The sequence below is a fragment of the Neolamprologus brichardi genome, chromosome 8 (assembly GCF_056152115.1).
Source record: "Neolamprologus brichardi isolate AB-2024 chromosome 8, ASM5615211v1, whole genome shotgun sequence".
NCBI lineage: Eukaryota > Metazoa > Chordata > Actinopteri > Cichliformes > Cichlidae > Neolamprologus > Neolamprologus brichardi.
Genome location: NC_142111.1, coordinates 5,501,339 through 5,524,042, shown reverse-complemented (window position 1 = coordinate 5,524,042; position 22,704 = coordinate 5,501,339). Strand labels below are relative to the sequence as shown.

At 41.4% G+C, this 22,704-nt stretch overlaps 1 protein-coding gene across 12 annotated transcripts in view; it reads right to left on the bottom strand.

The window, feature by feature from the left end:
• cacna1g (calcium voltage-gated channel subunit alpha1 G) overlaps positions 1-22,704 on the bottom strand; it is a 320,435-nt gene that overhangs the window by 141,030 nt on the left and 156,701 nt on the right. For all 12 annotated transcript variants that reach the window (XM_087845313.1, XM_087845314.1, XM_087845309.1 and 9 more), the window contains exon 6: positions 3,256-3,415. In XM_087845313.1, the coding sequence (XP_087701439.1) occupies positions 3,256-3,415 (160 nt within the window). The remainder of the gene's footprint in view (positions 1-3,255; positions 3,416-22,704) is intronic.

Sequence of the window (22,704 nt, the reverse complement as noted above, 5' to 3'; positions counted from 1 at the left end):
TAAACCCAGCACAATTTTAAGTGGATCAACTTCAAAATCCTAAAGTCTGCAGGTTTTAAATCCATGCAAACACTACAGCAGCTGATTCCACTGATTAACACTCGTGCAAACAGATTGGAGTAAATAATCAGTGAAGCTAGCTTTAATTGTGTTTGAAATACCCAGGGCCAAATACCCAGGGAGAACCCAGTGTGCACTGGATGAGTTGGATATACAAGAGAATTTGCCTGCTATAACACATTTTGGCATTTCTGTTGCAGAACACTCGCCTGTCTGGAATAACTGGTGTGTGTCTGGTGACTCTGTAGTATCTGGTCTGTGTCTGTCAACACACATTCAGTTTTATTAATTGCACTGTAGCATCATATGTTTTGTGTGACTACTTATCCACTTATCCACAATCTCTTATTTATATATTCTTAAAATCTGTTTCCCACTTTGGGATGATCTACAGGAGCACTTATTGCTCTGATGAGCTCAGTATGTTGTTCGGTTGATTTATCACACCCTGACATGACACACGGGTCCACTTCAATAGTCTCAATCAGACTAATAAAGAGTTACTGTCAACCAAGCTAACAGCCTGTGCCAAAGCACTACAATATGTATCAGTGATATGTGTTCAAGAGAAAAGGATGCAAGCATTAAAACAGTTATGTTTCTGACTTTGGACATTGAAAAAATGACTCGGCTTAGGTGCCATTTTTCTATTACAATGATAATGATTTTCCAGGTACGAGAGGAATGTCTAAAAATTGAGGATGATGATGAGAAAACGAGAAAGAGACAGAGGGAAAAAATGCCTGCATAGCAAAGCCATTATGCATGAACTTCAATTATAGCTGTGAGGAGTTATACATCGAGGGGGAACGATGAGGGCAGGAAGATACAGGGAATATGAATAAGTCATTGGTTTCCATGTTCTATATGCCTGGTTCACACGACGTCTTTCTCATTATTCCCAGGCTTGTCTATCCCATTCATCAATGTGATGAGACTCTGTCATCACAGACCTTTTGACCTAGTTTAGGGTGCTCAGTCAAAGTTCACTCCCCAGATTGACTTTGATCTCCTGCAGAATTATGCTGCAGCAATAGCATCCCCAATAGCATAGCCATTCGATCCCTATACAACCGTTGCAAGAGATTGGTTCGCATTGCCGGCAATAAGTCGGACTCATTCCTGGTGGGTGATGGGCTCCGCCAGGGCTGCCCTTTGTCACCGATTCTGTTCATAATTTTTATGGACAGGATTTCTAGGCGCAGCCAAGTGGCGGAGGGCTTTCGCTTTGGTGGCCTCAGAATCTCATCTCTGATTTTTGCGGATGATGTGGTTCTGTTGGCTTCATCGTGTGAGGGCCTCCAGCTCGCACTGGAGCGGTTCGCAGCCGAGTGTGGAGCAGCGGGAATGAGGATCAGCACCTCCAAATCTGAGGCCATGGTTCTCAGCCGGAAAAGGGTGGAGTGAGTTCCTGCCCCAAGTGGAGGAGTTCAAGTATCTCTGGGTCTTGTTCGCGAGTGATGGGAGAAGGGAGCCGGAGATCGACAGACGGATTGGGGCTGCAGCTGCAGTAATGCAGACGCTGCACCGGTCCGTCGTGGTGAAGAGGGAGCTGAGTGTAAAAGCGAAGCTCTCAATTTACCGGTCGATCTACGTCCCTACCCTCACCTATGGCCACGAGCTGTGGGTAGTGACCGAAAGGACGAGATCGCGGATACAAGCGGCGGAAATGAGCTTCCTTCGAAGGGTGGCTGGCCTCTCCCTTAGAGATAGGGTGAGAAGTTCGGCCATCCGGGAGGGGCTCAGAGTAGAGCCGCTGCTGCTCCACATCGAAAGGAGCCAGCTGAGGTGGTTCGGGCATCTGACAAGGATGCCCCCTGGGCGCCTCCTGGGTGAGGTGTTCCAGGCATGTCCCACCGGGAGGAGGCGCCGGGGCAGACCCAGGACACGCTGGAGAGATTATATCTCTCGGCTGGCCTGGGAACGCCTTGGTGTTCCCCCGGATAAGCTGGAGGAGGTGGCTGGGGAGAGGGAGGTCTGGGCCTCTTTGCTTAGGCTGCTGCCCCCGCGACCCGGCCTCGGATAAAGCGGATGAAGATGGATGGATAGATGGACAATAGCATCACTTTTCAAGAAAAATAATAAATACATAAAGAAATCCTTCCAGCTTGTGGACCTTTAAATTATTGAGAGAAAGTGGTTAACACGAAACACCTGTGAACCACAGGGTTTAAATCAGCAACACTCACCTCATTTCTTCCATTCTCTACAAATCTAGACGGATAAGAGGTTGGGAATACTGATGACTGACAGCTCTTTCTTGTTGAGTATAAATATCCATTATTAACCTGTAAATAACTGATTATTAATCTGCATCGTTTACGATTTGTTTCGATCAAAATATTCATATTAAATATTTTAGTGTCTATTGATGTTAATTTTGCAGATTGAAAAATGAAATCTGTCTATTAAAGATTTAATAGAAAGCTTGGCTATTTGTCCGGGTCAAAACAATTCATTTTGTAACAATTAATTGTACTACTACTGTGACATTTGCATAATAAGAGTTGGTGGTTTAAATTCTTAATTGTGCTAATGCAAGTGTGGCTGCATAAAGTCTACCAGCAGTCAATTAGTTACACTTCTTGTTCTCACTATAGTCTCATCTTTGCATGTAGTTGAACAATTTTCAGCCTATAGAAGGAGGATATATCATTACCATCGATGAGGGCATTTTTAGCTAGCTAAAAGGGCTTATTTGGCACTGAAGGTAAAGTAAAATCTAATGCAGGTTGTGGTATTGGTCTCTATACAGGAATCTAATACTACTTTAGTACTCAACTGCAGTCTAGCATGCTGGAAATGTCAATGTTGTATAAGATTTGAATCCATAATTTTAAACCAATATAAAATGGAACACAACAGATTAAAAGGGAGTTTTTGCTTCCCACTATCACCAAGTGCCTGCACATAGAGAATTGTTTGATTGTTGGTTTTCTCTGCATTATTGTAGGGTCTTTTCCTTAACAACACAAAATGCCTTTAGGCGACTGTTGCTGTGATTTGGCAGTATATAAATACAATTGCATTGAATGGAATTTGGACAAGAAAGCACCAAATGTGTCGAACACCTTGAGAGAACCGTTGTTGTGATTTTGTGCTATATAAATAAAATTTAACTGAATTAAATCGAACTGAATTGAAAATAGACAATGCATACACGAGTACAGTAGAAATGGAAAGCATGGTACTCACAAGGAGAAGTTGTCTTTGACGAAGCAGCGGTTTCTGAGCAGGCCAGACCACAGCTGGACGCCCACTATGCCAAATATGAAGAAGACGAAGAAGCACAGCAGCAGTACATTACCCAGCATAGGCAAGGTGTCCAGCAGCAGGGTCACAAGGATACGCATACCTGAGAGAAGAGACAAAGCACAGGTCAAACATCTGTGCAGCACACAGTAGATCCATGTAGCTGCATTGTGTGGATCAGGTCTGTTTGAATGGAGAATCAAAGCTCTTTCAGTTAAAGAGGCACTGCAGAACGTTTTTCATCGCTGCATATATCCTAATCAAACAAGTACCAGCGCAAGCACTCCTCCATTTACTACCATTCACACTAAATGTTGCATTTACCTGTTTTAACAGACCTGCAGGGACAAGTGCAAAATTTTGTGTTTTATTCATCTGATGAAATGACACACTTTCCAGCAGATGCCGAAGTAGATTTTTTCAGTTTAATGAAACTGATACAAAAATGATGAATCACAGAAATAACAGCCTGTTACATGTCATAATCTAGTAAATATAGCCGCTCTGCGCTTTATGTTTTATTCTACCAAAACAGAGCTTATTAAAGGACTGTCAAAACACGGTCATTCATTTTAAGAGACGAAGTACAGTGCTGTGGGTCACTCGTAAACAATATGGGGCCCTTGACAAACAGAAATGATTCAGTGTGTCAGTTTCTCAGGATGAAATCTTGTGTGAAAAAGGTTTTCAGGAAATTGAAATGAACAACTGTAGACTGCCATGTATAGCAGAATTTAATTTTGCCCATCCATTTTTTTAATATATAAAGCACTGCTAATAATATAAATGGCATGTTGCACTGACAGGACTGATAGCTTTTGTTATAGTTTTTAGGCTTTTTCCACATTTTTGATGTGAAAAACATAAAGAACTGGGATGGAGGTGGGTTGCAAAGAGGCTTGCAGATGTACAGCAATGTTGGGCAAGCTAAAGCAGCCAATAACTCTTGTTAGAGTTTCCATAGAAAGGTATCAGCAGAGCCAGATTGATCTTGTTCTGCCTGAACTGACTCTATGCTCAACGAAATTAACGTCATGCAGTTTGACACATAGCTAGCTACTGCCTTTTTATTCCACACATTGTTTATGTTTGCTTTTTTGACAGAATCTAATCACTACAAGGCCCACAGTACAACTCGAACACAACTTCTTTTCACAGTAGTATCCGATGATTGTTAATAAAACACTAACTAGGCATTGTAAACACTAATATATAGTGTATACACACTACAGTATAGGGGTGGGGGAAAAAATCGATACTGTGTAGTATCGTGATATTTTGTTTGCTAATAATGTATCGATACAGGGACAGCAGAAATCGATATTTTGTTACAAACAATTTTTTTCATGCTCTGACTTCAGAGCATGTTGATCCTTTTTCTGAGCAAGAATCCTGACATTCCTTCACTGTCCAAATGTGTTTAACTTTTTTTTTGGCAGCAATAAACATGACAGTATCGTGCGTTAAGTATTGTGATAATATCGTATCGTGGGATGTATGGTGATTCCCACCTCTACTACAGTAAGCCCTAATTGGTCCAACACCAGAATGCCAATGTGACAGTGACAATGTCTTTCCAAATTTAGCGAGATGCTATTTAGAAGTGGTGCAAACCAACACCATGTAGTGATCATCAGTGAAATATGTCAAAGTTTCTGCTGCTGAAAAGTACTGTAAGTGCTATAACTGTCCACGATGACACTGGTGTAGCAAAAATCCAAAGTGACATCCCAGTCAGAGCCCCGGACGGCATAAATGCTTAGTAGTTACTAGAAACCTGTTATTCCACTGTGTTGGTGTGCTTAGCAACACCCTTTTAAAATAATGTTTAAAAATATATTTGGAGAAGACACAACGGTCCTGAGTCAAGCGGAAGTAGTTAGCAGTCTGTGAAAGTACCAGCAGGACTCCTACAGTTTGTTCTGAATTAAAGCCACAGTAAAAGGCCTGCTTTATTGCCTTTCATACAGTACATCTCTAAATCTGTCTGCTCTGGACAGTGTTCCCTCAAGTTTCTGACAACACACACACTTCCTACCGCCTACACACTCCCTCTGCTAACTCTGGCACTGTCCCTCAGATTTTGATTTGATTTTCACATTGATTTTCTCACTAGCTGTATACTATCCAACCATCTGTTAATCTATCTTACCTAACCTTGTTCAGTTCTCTCTTGTTTTTGCCAATGTGTAATCTCTATTCGCCATCACACTGCTTCGGTTTCCCCTTTCCCCCCTCTGTGTCTTTAGTTCCACCTCTGCCTGCCCATCTCTCTGTCTCTCTCTCTCTCCTTCTCTGGCTGTGTTTTTGAGTCAGGCGTTAATAATGAGGATCATTTTCCTGATCAGGGGTTTTCTGGGTAATTGGATAGGCCGAATCGAAGCCTGCCATTGCAATGGCAGAGCTCATTTGATGGCACCGAGGAACAGAGGACAGAAGGGAAGGACACTGAGTCAACGGAAAGGGCACCAAATAGGCAGAGGGTGGGAAAACGAGATATATGAAATCAAAGGGTTATCTGGTCCCATTAAAAGAAACCAAGGCACTGAGCTCATTAGTTTATTTGGGGGATGCTTTCAAAAGGGCAGGTGCAGATTTGATAAAAGAAAAGGTTACAATTTGTTTACTTATAGACACCCTGTAAAAACATGCTAATTTTAAGACTTTTGGTATCATTTTGAATGAAATTGTACCAAAATTGAAAATAGCCAAAGAAGACACAAATGCTTAGTAGTATAAGTTATATAATTGATATATAAATGTACATTATAATAATTTGTTTACTTATAGGCACTCCAAACAGGCTAATTTAGACACGTTTGAGAATTTTAAGACTTCTAAGTAAAATTTGAGTTAAACTGAAGACAAAACATGAAAAGAAAATTGAATCTTATTAAGTTTGATCTCAAATGTAATTAAAAACAAGCTATAGATAGATAGACAGACTTCCCATTACAGTTTTGTGTTGGTTTTTGTGTTTAATCACTTTGTATTTTGTGCAAATCCTTGATTCCACTTTGTGCTTTTTTAAAAGTTTCCCTTTGTCATTATCAGAATATTCATTTCTAGCCAAACTTTCCATACCTCATTCAAATTGTACATAATCTTCCTTTTTTTCCTGTGCATTGTACTTTGGTTTTGTCATGTATTCCTTTTCACACGTGCCTTGTTGTCTAAACTGACTTGCCACCTGCGTATGACCACAAATATTTTATTTTGGATTTGACTCAGCCTCCTGGTAGCAGCATAGTGTCCTGCTGGCTTTGTATCAGTTTTGGCACAATATTGCCACCTTGTAAATTGGACTGTGGATTATAGTGTTGTTTGATCCAAAACGGCATGGATGCTGCTGCATTGTGTCACTTAAATGTGTATAGAAATTAAAATAGCATTATTTTGGTCTACAATGCTAAGAGTATTTAAAACCCCAAATATATGAATGTAAGAACATTTTATAATTTTTAAAGACTAGTGCCAGTTTTCAGGACATTTCAGGATGATGAACCATCTTGTTCTTTAATAAGTAACAAATTAATAAAATGAGTGTAAAAGCGAAGCTCTCAATTTACCGGTCGATCTACGTCCCTACCCTCACCTATGGCCACGAGCTGTGGGTAGTGACCGAAAGGATGAGATCGCGGATACAAGCGGCGGAAATGAGCTTCCTCCGAAGTGTGGCTGGCCTCTCCCTTAGAGATAGGGTGAGAAGTTCGGCCATCCAGGAGGGGCTCAGAGTAGAGCCGCTGCTGCTCCACATCGAAAGGAGCCAGCTGAGGTGGTTTGGGCATCTGACAAGGATGCCCCCTGGGCGCCTCCTGGGTGAGGTGTTCCAGGCATGTCCCACCGGGAGGAGGCCCCGGGGCAGACCCAGGACACGCTGGAGAGATTATATCTCTCGGCTGGCCTGGGAACGCCTTGGTGTTCCCCCGGACGAGCTGGAGGAGGTGGCTGGGGAGAGGGAGGTCTGGGCCTCTTTGCTTAGGCTGCTGCCCCCGCGACCCGGCCCCGGATAAAGCGGATGAAGATGGATGGATGGATGGATGGATTAATAAAATGTCAACATTTCAGCAAAGTCATTTAAAATTTGGGCCAGTGATATTTTCATAGTGAATTTTAGGTACATAAGAATCTCCCTCCTTTAAAAAACTGCAGTGTTTTACCATTAAGAACTGACCATACAGATAAAAAAAAATCAAAGCAAAATAATTCAGTTAGTTGATTTCAAATTTTATCTATACAGCGCCAAACAACAACAACAGTTGCCTCAAGGCGCTTTATATTGTGAGGTAAAAACCCAGCAATAACACAAAGAACTCTCCAAATTTCTCTGCTCGCTTGAAATACTTGTAAAGATCCTGAAACCTTAATGTTTTAATCTGAACCCGACGAGTGAGATGAGAAGGCTGTCAGGAGTCAAACCCAGCTACCAGAGGGTGAGAGGCGGGATACACCCTGGACAGGTTGTCAGTTCTATCATGTGATGTTATTTATGGGTCCTTAATAACATACTACGACAATACAGTTTACAAGACAACACATTACTTGTTTACACTCTGCCTGACTCTGCTCGGATCTGGTTGTTATGTTTGTGCCGTTCCAAAACTTCCAAACTTTCCTCTAGCAGATGAACTAGTCAACATCAACACTTACAGCATGATTGAAGGGTGCTTCTTCCATCTCTGCTTTACTTTTTAAATTTGTCTTTATTAGCTGTGATGAATGTGGATACCAGTATATTGGCAAACAGCTAACATTAAGTTATAATATTGAGAAAGTTAGAATATTTCTCTGCTGAGAAATCAGTTAGGCTCTACTTCAAAATATTAAAGGGTAATCAGAAAAAATGAGCAATTTCCAAGTTAAAATCCAATCAGTTGTGTTAGGAGCAAAAAAAATGGGAATATGAGATGAAATGAAAAACAAATTCATGAATCAAAGTGGGTTTCCCTTGACATCTTCATGTTTTTTTTTAAATATACATATATTAGGAATACTTTAAAGTGTGATTTGGAGGAGATCCACTGTCAGAATACACAGTAAAGTCTTTGCTTGTGTCCATATCCACTAAAATCTCCTCTGGTCTGGAGTGAAAGTGCATGCATTTACCATTCCTGTTTTAAAGTTGGCGAAATTTCATCCTTTTCATGTTTAGACGACTGTGCCATCCCGAGTGACACAACAAACTGCATCAGAAACTTTTCATATCTTCAGCTCTGAGTTTGTTTTTCGTTTCAGTTTTTTTTTGTTTAATCGGGTGCACATTGACAGATTTTTTTTTTCTGTGTTGACAGATGGGAGGAAACCCAAGAAGGAGTTTGCGGACTTTCTCAGATCTGGAGAACAAAATGAGCCACAGCCCGTCAGGAGAGGCAGGGCGAGAGATGAAGGGAGGAGATGAGCAAAGGTAAGGCACAAGAGAATGAGTGACAGTGCTGAACATTTGCAGGATAACGTGCGTGTTTCGCAGACATTGGAGAAAAATCCAGGAGCTGTGAAACCCAGCTAAAATTGAAAAGTGAGAAAGCCTGGAAACTTGAATGGTACTTGAAAAGCCCGGTTCTGTTTGTGTAATAGCTGCCACATTACACACTGGACGCGGTAGCAGCATGAATAGCATTTACCATCACCGCGCAAGATAAGAGGCGTAAAGAAATTATCTGCGATGCTCCAGTCATCATGCAAGTTATTAAATACGGCTTTGCAGGGCTGTTTACAAGAGAAACATCCTGTCATGATTCAAGGGAAGCGATCCAGTGCAGGGAGTTATGTAAAAATGAAGGCATGACTCACTGCCTGTGGCCATTTGTAGCCACTTGCCCTTTGGTGGGAGACACCTTCATCACGACTGCCTGAACTGCCTGAAAATATACAGATTCATTCAGAGGTGTGAGGGCCCATACGCTCTGAGTCAAAAGATAAATCTACCCCTGTGTTTCCCTGTGTTTGGTCATTGCAGGCACACACACACACACAGAGTGCACATTAAGCAGCGACTCCTTCATGTGATCGCTCTCAGAGAGTAATGTGCTGAGCTGTGAGGATGCTGCTTAGCTGTGCCTGAGTTAGCAACAGCAGCTGGGATTAGTGTCCAGACAATGACGGGCTTCATACGCTGTGATCCAGAGCAGCAGTACTACACATCTGCATCTGAGATTTCTATAACTTACACAGCTCAGACTTACACACCCACAAGACTTGTTATCATCATTATTTTAACAGACCTTCGTGGGATTCTGCGAAGTGGATAAATGTGTGAAAGTCTAATGGTTACAATATTGAAAAATGCTGGAAGATAAATATCAATAATGTTAAAAACAAACATTTAAATTGTTCATTTTGAAATGCCTTCATTTACATTTAGAGTCATCATGTGGAAATATGTTTGTAAAGCACACACATGCGCACACAAATAAAAACATTATTACAATTATTTACTTAACTACTTCAAATTACATTGTCCTGCAGATTTGCAGGTCGGTTGTCCAAATGGTGTTGTCCTGTTCCAGCAGAGTTTATGTTTATGTAAATGTAATTTACTGCAATCACAATGGATTAAAAAGTGGAAAATTTTTAAATCTTTTTAGAAGTCCATACAGTTCCCATCATAGCAAGACAGGTATGAAAAGGTAATGTAGTTACAACTGAACATTTTGCACTGAGACTGATAAGTGATATTAGCTAAAAAGGGTCAATAACTTCAATGAGTGGAAACAAAACTAGTCTAGTAGTGAGTTTTAATCAATCAGTTATTGCTAACATGACAAGATACATAGACGTTACTAACCAAGCATTCACCCAGCAGTCAAAAGTGGCTATATTTGTCAGAAGCCCGGTACAGTACCAGTTATGATAGATTAAATATGTAAAATATAGCAGTGCTTTTGTTTATTTGTTATTTTGCTTTTTGCATATTCATATAATCTATTGTATAATTGTATTTGCTTGTGCTGCATTCACCGTGAGGCTCATTATTTCCAAGAAACTAAATGTTGTCTTGGAGTTATGAAAGAGCTACGTGAACCCGGTTATTTCAATAGGAGAGAAAAAAAAACACCAAAAGACAAAAAGACTGTTCATAGAAGAAGGACGTACCATCATGATGTCACTGGTTTCTAAACACTGCATTTTGAAGTCAATGTTTTGGCACCTAGTTAGAAAGCATGTGTTCTCAATTTTCAGTAAAAAAAAATCAACTTAAATGAAGAAAACTTTATCTGCATCTTTCAAAATTACATTTGGGGACTTGTTTTCAGAGCTAGCCTCAAGTGGTCACGAGGGGAACCGCAGCTTTGGACACTTTGGGTTCTCACATACAGTGAGAGTGCAACACATTACAACACATTCATCACATTAACCATAGAATTGCTGTAGTCATCGGTGAACATATTAATGTTATTCAAGTACGGTATGTGAAGGAGTTTTCTTTTCTTTCTTTCTTTCTTTTTTTTTTAAATATACTCTAAATATGTCCGGAGTATGATCAAAACCAGAAGAGTCTGAGAGCTGGTACGGCTGTAATGGCTGAACATTAAAGAAGTCAGCTTTGAGCGATTGGTATTTGGAACAGGCGTGATGGCAGTTAGGAAGCAATTTAGCCAGAAATAAGACGACATAAAGTATTTGAAGTGGCAACAGTTTGTTTTGCAGAGTGCTATTGTGAGAGGAGTATAAATCAGGGCATTAAACAATATATCGTCTGGATCAGAGCCATTCATGAGAGTAACTTGTTAAACAGTGACAGACGCGAGCATGAATCTCTTAAGAAGAACCTCTGTTTATGTCCGAGGTAAGACAATCAATCCACCAAGCCTCTCCCGACCTCTCCAGTGTGCTCATTCCAAGTGATCGACATTTCATATTCAATAACAATCATCTCCTCCTCCGCCTGTGTGCCCTCTCCAACCTCGCCGTGGGCAGCCACTCCATTCCAACACGGCTGGCAGGCGGGTTGCTGCGTGTGATCGGAGGAGCCATCTGTTAGCAGGCAGATTAGGTCTGCTTCCTCTGCTCTGCTGTCCAGGTCCAGCTCCGGCCCAGCCAGCTTTGTAATCTGTGTACTGTGAACTAATGGGCTTTCTGAGTCGAGGGGCAGCGTACACCTGCGTCTCTTCTTATTTGCTCCGAGTGGACGGCAACAAGCTCGCTGTAAGCGACTCCAGACAGAGATGACTGCATGTCCCCAAAATGAAAATAATCCTCTGTGTAAGTGAGTCATGAGACTCAAAGCCAGAGTCCATGTGGAAAAAAATGAAACCCGATGATGAGAACGGGCTTAGAACTGAACTTTTGTAATCACTGGAATTTTTTTTTTGTATTGACCAGTGGATACAAAATTATGAGAAACAGACACTGAAAAAAAATCTAAATTAGTTTACTCACATAGTTTTATGCTTATGATTATTCTACATACTGAGTCAGACTAATCCATTTTCCACAACTGGCCTTCCATACAAACAAACCCACATGGGCATAGCTGTGCAAATGCAGATAAACAAATCCCTAAATTAAAGATACACAATTTATATGAGTGAGTGAGTGCAATATACATATATAAACACACCGATCAGGCTTAACTTTATGACCACTGGCAGATTAAATGAATAACACTGATTATCTTTTCATCTTGGCTATCAGGTGATAGCGAGTGAGGTATATAAGGAACCAGGCGAGCAAGCAGGAAAGATTAGTATTTGAGCGAGTTTGACATGGGCCAAAATTTGATGGTTTGTAGGGTGTTCCTGGTCAAAGTGGTCAAAGGAAGAAACAGCAGCCAGTCTGCAGCCAATCCTCACTGATGCACAGGGTGAGTGAAGGCTGGCCCATGGGGTTTGGTCCAACAGAAAAGCTACTGTAGCTGAACGTGTCAGTGCATCACAGGTTGTTGTGTACAGGGCTGCATGGTCACATACCAGTCAGGGTGACAGGATACTGGATCCTGTCCACAATGGGCACGTGAGCTGGACTGGACAGAACCGGACTACCAAGCATCGGAAGAAAGTAGCCTGCTTGGACAAATCATGTTTCTGAGATGTTACTTTGACATGTACCACCAGCTAAGCATTGTTGACCACATACACCCTTTCATGGAAACAGTATACCCCGATGGCTGTGACCTCTTTCAGCAGGATAATGCTCCCAGCCACAAATCAGAAATGTCTCAAGAATGGTTTGAGGTATCGATTGGACTACGAATCCCTCAGATCTCAGCCCAATATTTATATGTATTTATTTAAAGATGGTTTAACTTGATTGGATACTATTTTTCTTCTTTGTACTACCCTTTTTTCACCATTTCATCTGCAAGAGACTCCGGCCCAGCTGTGAGGCTAGTTGGATAAGCTTGAAGGAACGATTGGATGTGATAAATGATGCCCTAGACTCCATCATTCACTCAAACAAATGATGACTTAAAAAGGAACATTTTTCCACCTTTTTACACATCTACTTGTTCACTTGCACTTACCTCTGCATCAAACCTCTTTGACAAAACACAGCTGTGGGGCGATGATTGTGCGTGCCTTCGTCTTCTGCTTATCTGGGAATATTCCAGCTGATCAAAGACCTGAACTTCAAGCCTTAAGAAACGGTGGCAGCTTAAAACCTTGAAAATGACTTGGGACCGAAAATTCAAGTAAAACACAATCTCTTCTGTCTTGATGCAAGGAAATATCACTCGCACTCCAACAGCTGCTGGGGGTGTTCTTGGCATAATAAGATTCGACTAAAAAGAGCTTTTTGTTTTTTACAGCAAAAGATTGACAGCGGAGAGCAAGGATTACGCTGTGACATTCTTTACTTTCATCCTCTGGCAAACAACTTCCTCTTCTGAACTCTTTCTAACCTTATCAGCGTGTTATTACTTCAGCTCTCCTCTTTAAACAAGGAGCCCTCCGGATCAAACCTGTCCCCTGACTCATCCAGGCTCTCCCTCTTGTATTTACATCGCAATAAAACAGCAGAAGTCAGGGGGTGACTTAGGCCTTTCTATAAAACCCTTCTCCCAACATCTTAGGGAAGAATAGACGCAAGGACGTTCTAGTGAGCTCTTTAATTACAGTACTGTGGCTTGGAAAACAATGTGCCATAGGAGGAGGGTGAGGAGGAGGATGAGGAGGAGGAGGAGGCATGGTTGTGCTGGGAGCTGCGAGGTTGATAATGTTCCTGTGTTGCTGTTGCCTTTAGGGCGTATCTGGGTGGAAGTACAAGACAGTGTGCATGAACCTGGTACAGCTCAAACACCAAGCCTAACAGAGCGTGGAGAACAAGATGAAACACTACGTATTATTGATGCATGGGTAGAAATAACAGCTTGCATGTGCATGCACTGCAGGTCCGCGAGTGTGTGAGAAAGTGAGGAAAATGTGTACGAGCTCTACTTGTGCATATGTGTGGGCTAGTTTGATAAGGCTCTGGGGAAAAGGGCACATGAGGCAGCTCAACAATCAGCAAGTGCCTGAGGGCTATTAATCAGTCTCATTAAGACCGGGATGGGTAAGAGTGCGTGTCTTGTGTGTCTTGTGATAATCACCTATTGACTGCGGCCTCCAGCTTATCAATCGCTCAAATGTGGCGTACTCGCAGCAGCCAAAAGTTTCATCGAGACTCACCGAGTCTGGGAGGAATGCAAAAGTTTTATCTTGTTACGTCTGCTCATTTGCAGGCCTGAGGCATAAAACCACCTTTGCCCTCCAACCTGACGCAATCTATTCGGTTTCTTAAGTTACCCATGAATTACTGCCTCGTTTAAAGACATAATCGGATGAACTAAGCTTTGGCAAAAGTTCAGTAAGATCAACACATTCTCATTCCTAACTTATCTTCATTTAACGCACTGAGTGCATATTTAATGTTAGAATACCAGAATACTGTCTCGCTAGATGAGGAAGTATAAAAAACAAAATCACGTCCACGTTAGGAGGGATGGCAGCATCGTTTTCAGACAGTGTTTTGGGTAGGTTCAATCAAAACGACTTGATTAGGTTTAATAAAAGTTTATGATTAAAATAGGAACAGAGTTAAAGTCAAATACTGCTCCTACACTAAGTTTAAGAACGGTTTCTGTAAAGTACAAACCTCGGACGGTACCTGTAACTTGTCTCATGATGTTTTTTGGCATTTTTTGTTGTGTTAAGCTTCAAAATAATTCGCCTTTGTTTTGCTTGTTAAATTAAGGGTCCGTGTGTAAAATCTCACCACTAGATGTCAGTTTGCAGTCAACTGAATTCTTACTCCTCCTACTTCAAGTGCACAATGCTAGCTACGGTGGCCGCTGTAGGTGTCTACGTCTCGTCACCCTGGAAATGGCTGTAAAACTGACTGACTAATATGGAAGTTTGATATCAGTCAATGATTTGGTGAAGCTCACTCCTGTCCCATGACACCTATACTGAGGCGAGTTGTTGGGGATATCCTGAACTTTTCTGCTGCTGTTAGCAGCTATTAGCCGGCAAGTCGATCTAACCCTGTTGGACTCGGGCTCTTTGACTACATCCTCTCATCATATGAGAGTTTATTCACAAATTGTTTTTCAGAGCTGGCACATTAGCTGGCATAATGTTAGCTTATAACCAGCTGTTGTTGTTCTCACTTCTCTGGAGAAGTAGTAATTACAACAATACTGGGAATTAATAATTATGTTTATGCGCATTTAAGTGGCTTAATTCCAGGTTAATAAGAATACATTTATTTCTTGGAAGATGCACTAATCAGTGTATATTTATGTGTACAACATTGTGTTTGTCTATTAAATAACCTCAAATTCTATTCACAGTACCTTTACATTTATTATGATATTATCAAAATGTCTGTGTCCATTTGTGACATAAAATAGGGCTAATACATGACTTTGGGTCACCTGGGTTACATCACTGGTCCTAAAAATGCGTCTCATAAAGACAAAAAGTATATATGGGGATTCTGATCATAATATCCAGAAATCCAATTGTCCTATGATGCAAACCTTAAATGTCTTTGTCTGTCAGTTCCCACACCTTTTTGGTTCCCATACTTTTTAAAATGCACTTTAAAATGCACGTTTAAATTCATAGTGTCCCGATGGTATCACCACTCGGTATTTCCTCTGACTTCCTTTTCAGCTACAATCACTTTCAAATCTATGTAGTACGCCACATGTCTACTACACTGCCACGTATTTGTAATGGAGACCAGGGGTTCCATTACCTGGTTGGTATTGTTAGTGATTAATTGTTGGATTAGGAATTTAAAATAGGGTAATAAAGAAAACACATTAGTTCTTATGGAGTCTTTAATTGGGTTTATTTGACATATGATTACATTTACAGCTTGTGAAGGTAAAGAGACAGGGGGACTGGCCATCCTACCTGTGTCAGAGAAGAGCCAAAGTTAGAACTGTTTGCAGTTAATCATTTGTCAATAACCTAAATATATGTGAAATGAGAACTTATAAAGGTACTCACCTGTCCTGGTTGCTTCTTGCAGGATGTGGAGCAAAAGAGTGAAAGCAGCTCAATCACCTGTTTAAGAGCTCTTGGAGGAGACCAGTGTGCCAGGTTAGGGAGTATGGATAAAGAGGGTTTTAATTTATATAGTAATGGGTGAAGCTTATGTTATTGGTTTGTTTATAGTACGTGCTGGAAATATGTATATGTTTGTTATGTGCTTTAATGTTATTGCATGTTTGTTTGTGTGGAGGGTTATGTTTTCATGTTGATTAGTTAACCCCCATACTTGGGCTATTCCAGATGCGCACCTGAAAAGGTAGAGTATAAAAGGAAGCCATTTTGTTTAGTTGTAGTTAGTGTTTGTACTGTTATCATGCTCCTTCTTTAATAAAGTGCCAATCCATGGATGTCTTTTACTCCAGTCTTGCGTCATATTATTGGACAGAACCTATGACCGCCGGCCAAAACTGACAGTATTTATAAACCCAGTGGAGTTCCTCTTTAATCCCAGCAGCTGCTGTTCGGAATTAAGAACTTCCCGATAACCACGGTGGGAAAATTCATTAAAACTCGCCAGCAACCAAATAAGGAATTACAATTTCAGTTGGCGGGTAAGTCTACTAGGAACTTTGGTAGATGAGAATCCATCATGCAGGATTCCTTTTCTATTCTGAAAATACTGTGTGTTGCATAGTAAAATAAGTGTGAACTAAAGCCTGAGGATAAAAAAGGATTTTTTTCCCCTTCCCTTAATAACAATGGCACCTTTACGCCTATAAACACAAGGCAGGAAAAATTACATTTCAGCATTCTAAAGTTAGTATTCTAGCTTTGAGTGCCTCAAGGACTGTAACTAAAACCTATTAATGCAGCTCTCTTCAATTTGAATTTTGTAGCAGCTGAATCGAGGATACAACAGTAGCATTTGCTGATAATATATATTTAAATATTAAAGAATGTGGTTATTAAATAGTTACTAGAAGCACTTTTTGCTTTGAATATCTTGAAGAAAACCGGGGATGCTCCTCTGTCACCCAAGAAAACACTGTATTCTGGACACAAGTGCACCCAGTAACTCCCTTTGAATACTACACAGAGGTATGTCACTGGCTGTCATGTCTGCCTTGATTTAGCCAATGACAGGCTGGTACAAGGTCCCTGCGGACTGGTACTGGACGTGAGGGTAATAGCCAATCAGATGGCAGACGGTGGGTGGTGATATGGTGGTGACACAGTCTGGGATTTTTGTTTTTTTGTTGGCAGCCAGCGGATGGAGCCTGCGAAATGTATCTGTCACTTCCACTGGCAGGACTGCCATGTTAGCGCATCAATCATTGCCAGAGTGCCGGACGTGGACACCGGCCCAGGAACAATGTGCTCGTTAACGGGAGTGTGAAGATGTGTGTGTGTGTCTGCGTTTTAGGATGAGCTTCAGCCTTCTGTTCCAATATGGACTCAAGGTAAGACACAGAAAAAAGTCAAAAAAGACCCGCGAGGGGCTCCGGATAACAACAAGGAGGAATGTGAACTCTTAACAGTTTATACATTTGCTGAGCCAGGTTCAGATGACTTACATTCTTGGCAGCAGTGGACTAATAGCAACAAGAAATTTAAATACAAGGCTGGAGATGGAAAGGTTTTACCATATTAGCAAAAAGTGCTGACCTGTAAGTGCTTGCATATAAGCCATTTATCTACACAATCCATCAGCTGAGGTGTGCAGCCACGTGTCACCTGCAGCTTTAGTTACGTTTACATTTTTGATATATTGAACTATACAACTGACAATTTAAACTAGAGAGTCATCACAGATAGATGGATAGATAAAGAGATCTATTGAGTACGGTGACCCATTTCCCTTGTTCTCCAGTAGCAGAGATATACCATTTCCATTTCAACATAGCAAACTGCAACCCTGTCTACACATTATATACCCATCCATACTAAATAACAATGACAGTATTGGTGATTTGAAACTTTGCTGGTGCTAAATAAAATACCTTTTCCTACACAACACCTACGTTGCATAGAGCTGATGCTCACTGCATTAGAGTAATTGCTGTTAATGTGCCAAATGGCTTTCTTTCAACCTGTGGAGTGGTCAGCTGCTCTACACCTGAGCCCAGAATGCTGGCTAATCACTTAGAAACATGAGCATTTAATGTTCATGCATAAGCAGCTCTTAAGCCCAATTCACACTGGATTTGAATAACCCCAGGTTGATTGCAACATATTCACACCATGTTAACAGATTTACTAAGGAAACTCTCTACATAATGCTAATTGTGAGGCACAGATGGAACAGCGGAAATACACTGGCCTAGATGCATCTCTGTGCACACAGTGGACGAAAGAGAGACACCAGGGAGTTTATTTCCCGCCAAAACTCCTTCTTGAGGCAAATCATGCCACTCGGTCTGCAGGCACTCGTAATTCAGCGGTTGTTTTCAAGCACTAAATTAACTTGAATTTCGGTGGTCACCAGGACACTAAAATTGCAAATATTGAATCAACAGTCAAGTCGACTAAAAATCACAATAGAAAGGTTATTAGTTTGATAGAAGATAATGTTCTTAAAAGCCTTTTTCCCCTCTTGGTAGATATTTTTCCCCAACTTAACTTGATACATCTCTCTTTTGTCTATGAGAGCACTGAATCACCATTAACTTCATTCATGTAGAGTACTGTCCATAAGTCTTAAGTCACCCAGTATTTCTTTGTGTTTCATTAGGCAAGTGGGAAAAACATTACTGAATTACTGAATTTACTGAAATGCCCAAGTTTGTACAACACAAGAGTTTGTAAGTCAATATTTAGTATGACCACCTTTGTAGCTCAACACAGCCTGAATTCTCTGATGCAAGTTTTTGTTCAATTTCTTTAAATAGACTTCAGGAAGTTCTCCGGGCTTCCTGAAGCTTTTGAACAATGGCTTCTTGACAGCCAACCTTCTACTGAGACCATTTCTGATGACGCCTCACCGAACAGTAGGTGGCTCAACTGAAGTCCCATTTGCATCTCTGAGATCCTGTGTCAGGTCTTTGATGGATTTGTTCCTATTTCTTATGGAAATGACTTTCAGATACCATTCATCTTTTATAGATAGTTTCTCAGGCTTGCCACTTCTTCTTTTGTGACCCAGAAAAAGAAGGGCAATTTCCTCAAATTTCTAAAATACACTATATTCCATGCTGAGATATACTGTACCAAGTTTTCAGCTAATAGCTCTTTGGGAATCACCTTGTTGGTGCAAGAACACTATTTCATGCCTGTCCAACTGTGTTATCCTTGGCATTTTTCATAGATTCAGCTAAAGAAATGGGAACAAATTGTGTTGCTTCTAGCAACAAAGTGCCTGCTGATGCTATTTAAAACGGGTTCGCTGCTAAGTTGTTTATTATGTATAGACACAAAAATGATTCATCCCTTAAGTAAGGTGCCATTTTATACTTTAGTGATTCTTAGGCAAGTGTTAAGTGACTTAAAAAACATAATACAATAATTGCCTGCTAATAAGTCAAATATACCACTTGCCCCCCGTCCCAAATAAGGTAGTAAAATCAGAACAAAATATCAGATACCATATTTAGACAAGATATTTGGTGTTGGTGTCTGCTTTGGTGTTAATGAAAGTAGCACCAATCCCCAAAATATGAATGATTTCACAGGTTAAGGCAAATTACATTTTTCCCTCCTCATCTTTTCTGACTGTTTTTTTTTTTTTTTTACTAATTTTGCATGTGGCTATGGTCACTGTCACTACTGGTAACATGAGGAGATACTGGGAGCCTGCAGAGGTTGCATAGGTAGTCCAACTCCTCCAGGGTGGTATCTCAATACATGCTATTGGCAGAAGGTTTCCTATGTTTCCCAGCACAGTCTCAATAGCATGAAAAATATTCCAGGAGAGAGACAGTTACTCCAGGAGAGCTGGACAAGTCCTTAACCCATCAGCAGGACTGGTATCTATTCTTTTGTAGAGCACTACAAAAATGTTCTCCAGCAGGTCGTTGGTGTAAACAATCAGAAAAAGACTTCAAGAGGGTGGCTCGAGGGCCCTACATTCTCTAGTGGGACCTTTGCTTGCTATTCGACATCATATATCCTGATTGGCATTCGTGATAGAATATCAGAATTAGCAGGTCCAACACTGGCACCATGTGTTGGACCTGTCACATGTGCTCACCCGGAGCACATGTGACAGACATGAAAGGGTCTGGAGAAGCCATGAACAACATTATGCTGCTTGTAACATTAGTCACAGTGAGCAGTTTGGTGGTAGGTCAGTGATGGTCTGCCATTAGATATCAGAATAAAATCCCTGCACCAACTGTCAGGTCTGATGCTAGGGCAGTGGGTCCTGGCTTCCTCCTGGTTCATGACTGTACTCGTCCTCATGTGGCAAGAGTATGCAGGCAGCTCCTGGAGTACTCCTCCAGTCCATCTGAAGCTACCAGGCTGCACCTCAAACTATCCACGAACTCAGTGATGCCCTGGTCCAGATCTGGGGGGTTCCCCCAGAACGTCATCTCGTTAGGAACATTCCCCGACATTGCCAGGCATTCAAACAAGCAGGTGGTGGCCATACAAACTACTGAGTAGTCAAAGGAGCTGGCCCCACCTTATCATGATAAGGTGGGGCCAGGTTTCACAATGAACTCACCCGAAAACTCTGGCTGATTGGGATCCACACCCAGTTCCACACCTTGGCTCAGGCGATTAGAGGATCATCAGGGGGTCCTTTTGTCCCTCTGTGGGGGGACACTCCCACTAGGTTTATATCTGGGACTCTCCACCATTTGACCTTAGAACTGAAGAAGCTTCTCGGATGAGAGGTGAAACGTCTTCAAGTAACTTAAAGAAGTCCAGACGCTTTTCTTTGCAAGCTCCTTTGACTACGATGACCTGGATGACTGAGAACCTTCACAGACAAACTACTGAGTACCATTTTCAGTTGATGCAATGAAATTCCAGCAGAACTGACCGGCCTGCTTCATCATATTTGCGCTTTGATTTTTAGGGTGTCTTTGACTTCAGCCTTAATGATAATACCAATCTCCATCAAACAGTTTGGTATCCTTTCACTCCTAACACCTTACCCAGTCTGTATAAGTATTGATATCCAGCATGATCTGATGACTTTTCTAAGCGTTTCTTTAATATTCTTGAGCACTGTATATCAATAATTAATTATGTGGACAGAGCTGCTTTTGCATGTATGACTCAAAGCCACATCACCTCTTTTAAAATGTGGCAAATGTGCCAATTAGGCAAGCCAAATTCTTTTATCAACTTGGTGAACTTTCAAATGTCAAACTGCAGCTTTGGCCTTTGTATCACTGTAGACTAATGAAACAGGGAGAAAACAGAAATGGGAAAAATCCTCATACTCTAAAACCTCTCTATCATCTAGGACATGAATGGCCAACATCGAAAAACTGGAGAACCCACGTGTTCAGTTTCAATTCAGTTTACCTCCAAATAGCCCGAGCTACACAACAAACATCCCCACCCAGAGTCATGATGAATGCTGCAAGTTTCTCCACAGGATCTGATTAGACAGCAAAAAAGCTAAAAGGGGGGCAGAAGACAGATAGAAGCCACACCAAAGGCATCCCCCCCACCACCCTCCCCATCACTACCACCAGTACAAATCTACCCAATGACATTTTCCCCACAGGGCCAGAGTCAGACCAAATCATCCGCACATGAATGCCACTATTAGTTCCATGATTAGGGTGAGGGATGGTTGGATGCCTAATGAGCGAGTCAGTGTGAGTAACTGTGCACTCTCTTAGTGTGTGTGTGTTGCATATGAGGGGTAATGAGCAAGGGTGAACCCCCCGCAATGGCTTTGATTGACAAGAGAGTGAGATTATACAAGGGGCTTAAGAGTGTCATCGGCTGGGTGAGGAAGGGGGTTGATATCCCATTCATGCACCCACATGGGGTAAACACCTGCACGCACATACACTCAAACACATTGCGATGAAATGATTCTGAGAGAAGCCAATGACATAATTAGGATCTGTATCTAAAATGAAAGCATTGCAGGTGCTGATATCAAGTTAAGAAGGAAGGCACCAAGTGGACTGCTGGGGTACTATAGAAATCCTTATGATTTATTTAAACCTTAATGTGTGCACTGGAAATTCAATCTGCACTGATTAAACTGTAATGAAGACCGATGGAATAGAAGGGGAAGGGAACAGGGGGCACTCTTTCTGGGGGAGGGTGTGAGAGTAAGCATGAGATGGGCGAGGATGCGAGACGGGGCGAGTGACTGAGGGATTCGTGGAGGGTAATGAACAAGTGTGACAGTCAGTCTGTGAGTGTCGCTATGAACTACAGTCCTTTAATAAAAGTTGGTGAATTGGAAAATTGCTTATAAATCTGTCAGAGACCAAAACTGACTGGATGGGGAGAATAGCAAAACACAGAGACGCTGAAGGTGTCCAACCGTGGATCAACTTGCCTCTGACCTACATACCGCCATTGTGGAGGAACTGAACCTGCATGACCAACAATTATAGCAAGCAACATTACAGGCAAATAGACCCAATATAAGATATAAGATAAGGTAAAACCATATGGCTAATATCTTTGCCTAGTTCATCACGAGAACCAAAATATTGCTTGGTGGCCATTGGGAAGTCACTGAATTTCAGTTTTTGAATGTGCCTTTTGATTCCTATTTACAGGACTCCTCAGCATCAATTCAAATCAGTTTTATTTATTTTACTATAATGTACAGACTCTACTATAATGCAGAGAAAACCCCAACAGTCAGGCAACCACCTATGAGCAAACACTTGGCGATGGTAGGAAGGAAAAACTCCATTTTAACAGGAAGAAACCGGGAAGAATCAGGCTCAGGGAGAGGCAACCGTCTGCTGCAACAGCTTAGGGTGAGGGGAGACAGAGTCAAGGCAAAAGGGATACTAATTTTAATGCACAGGATAGTTGTTAG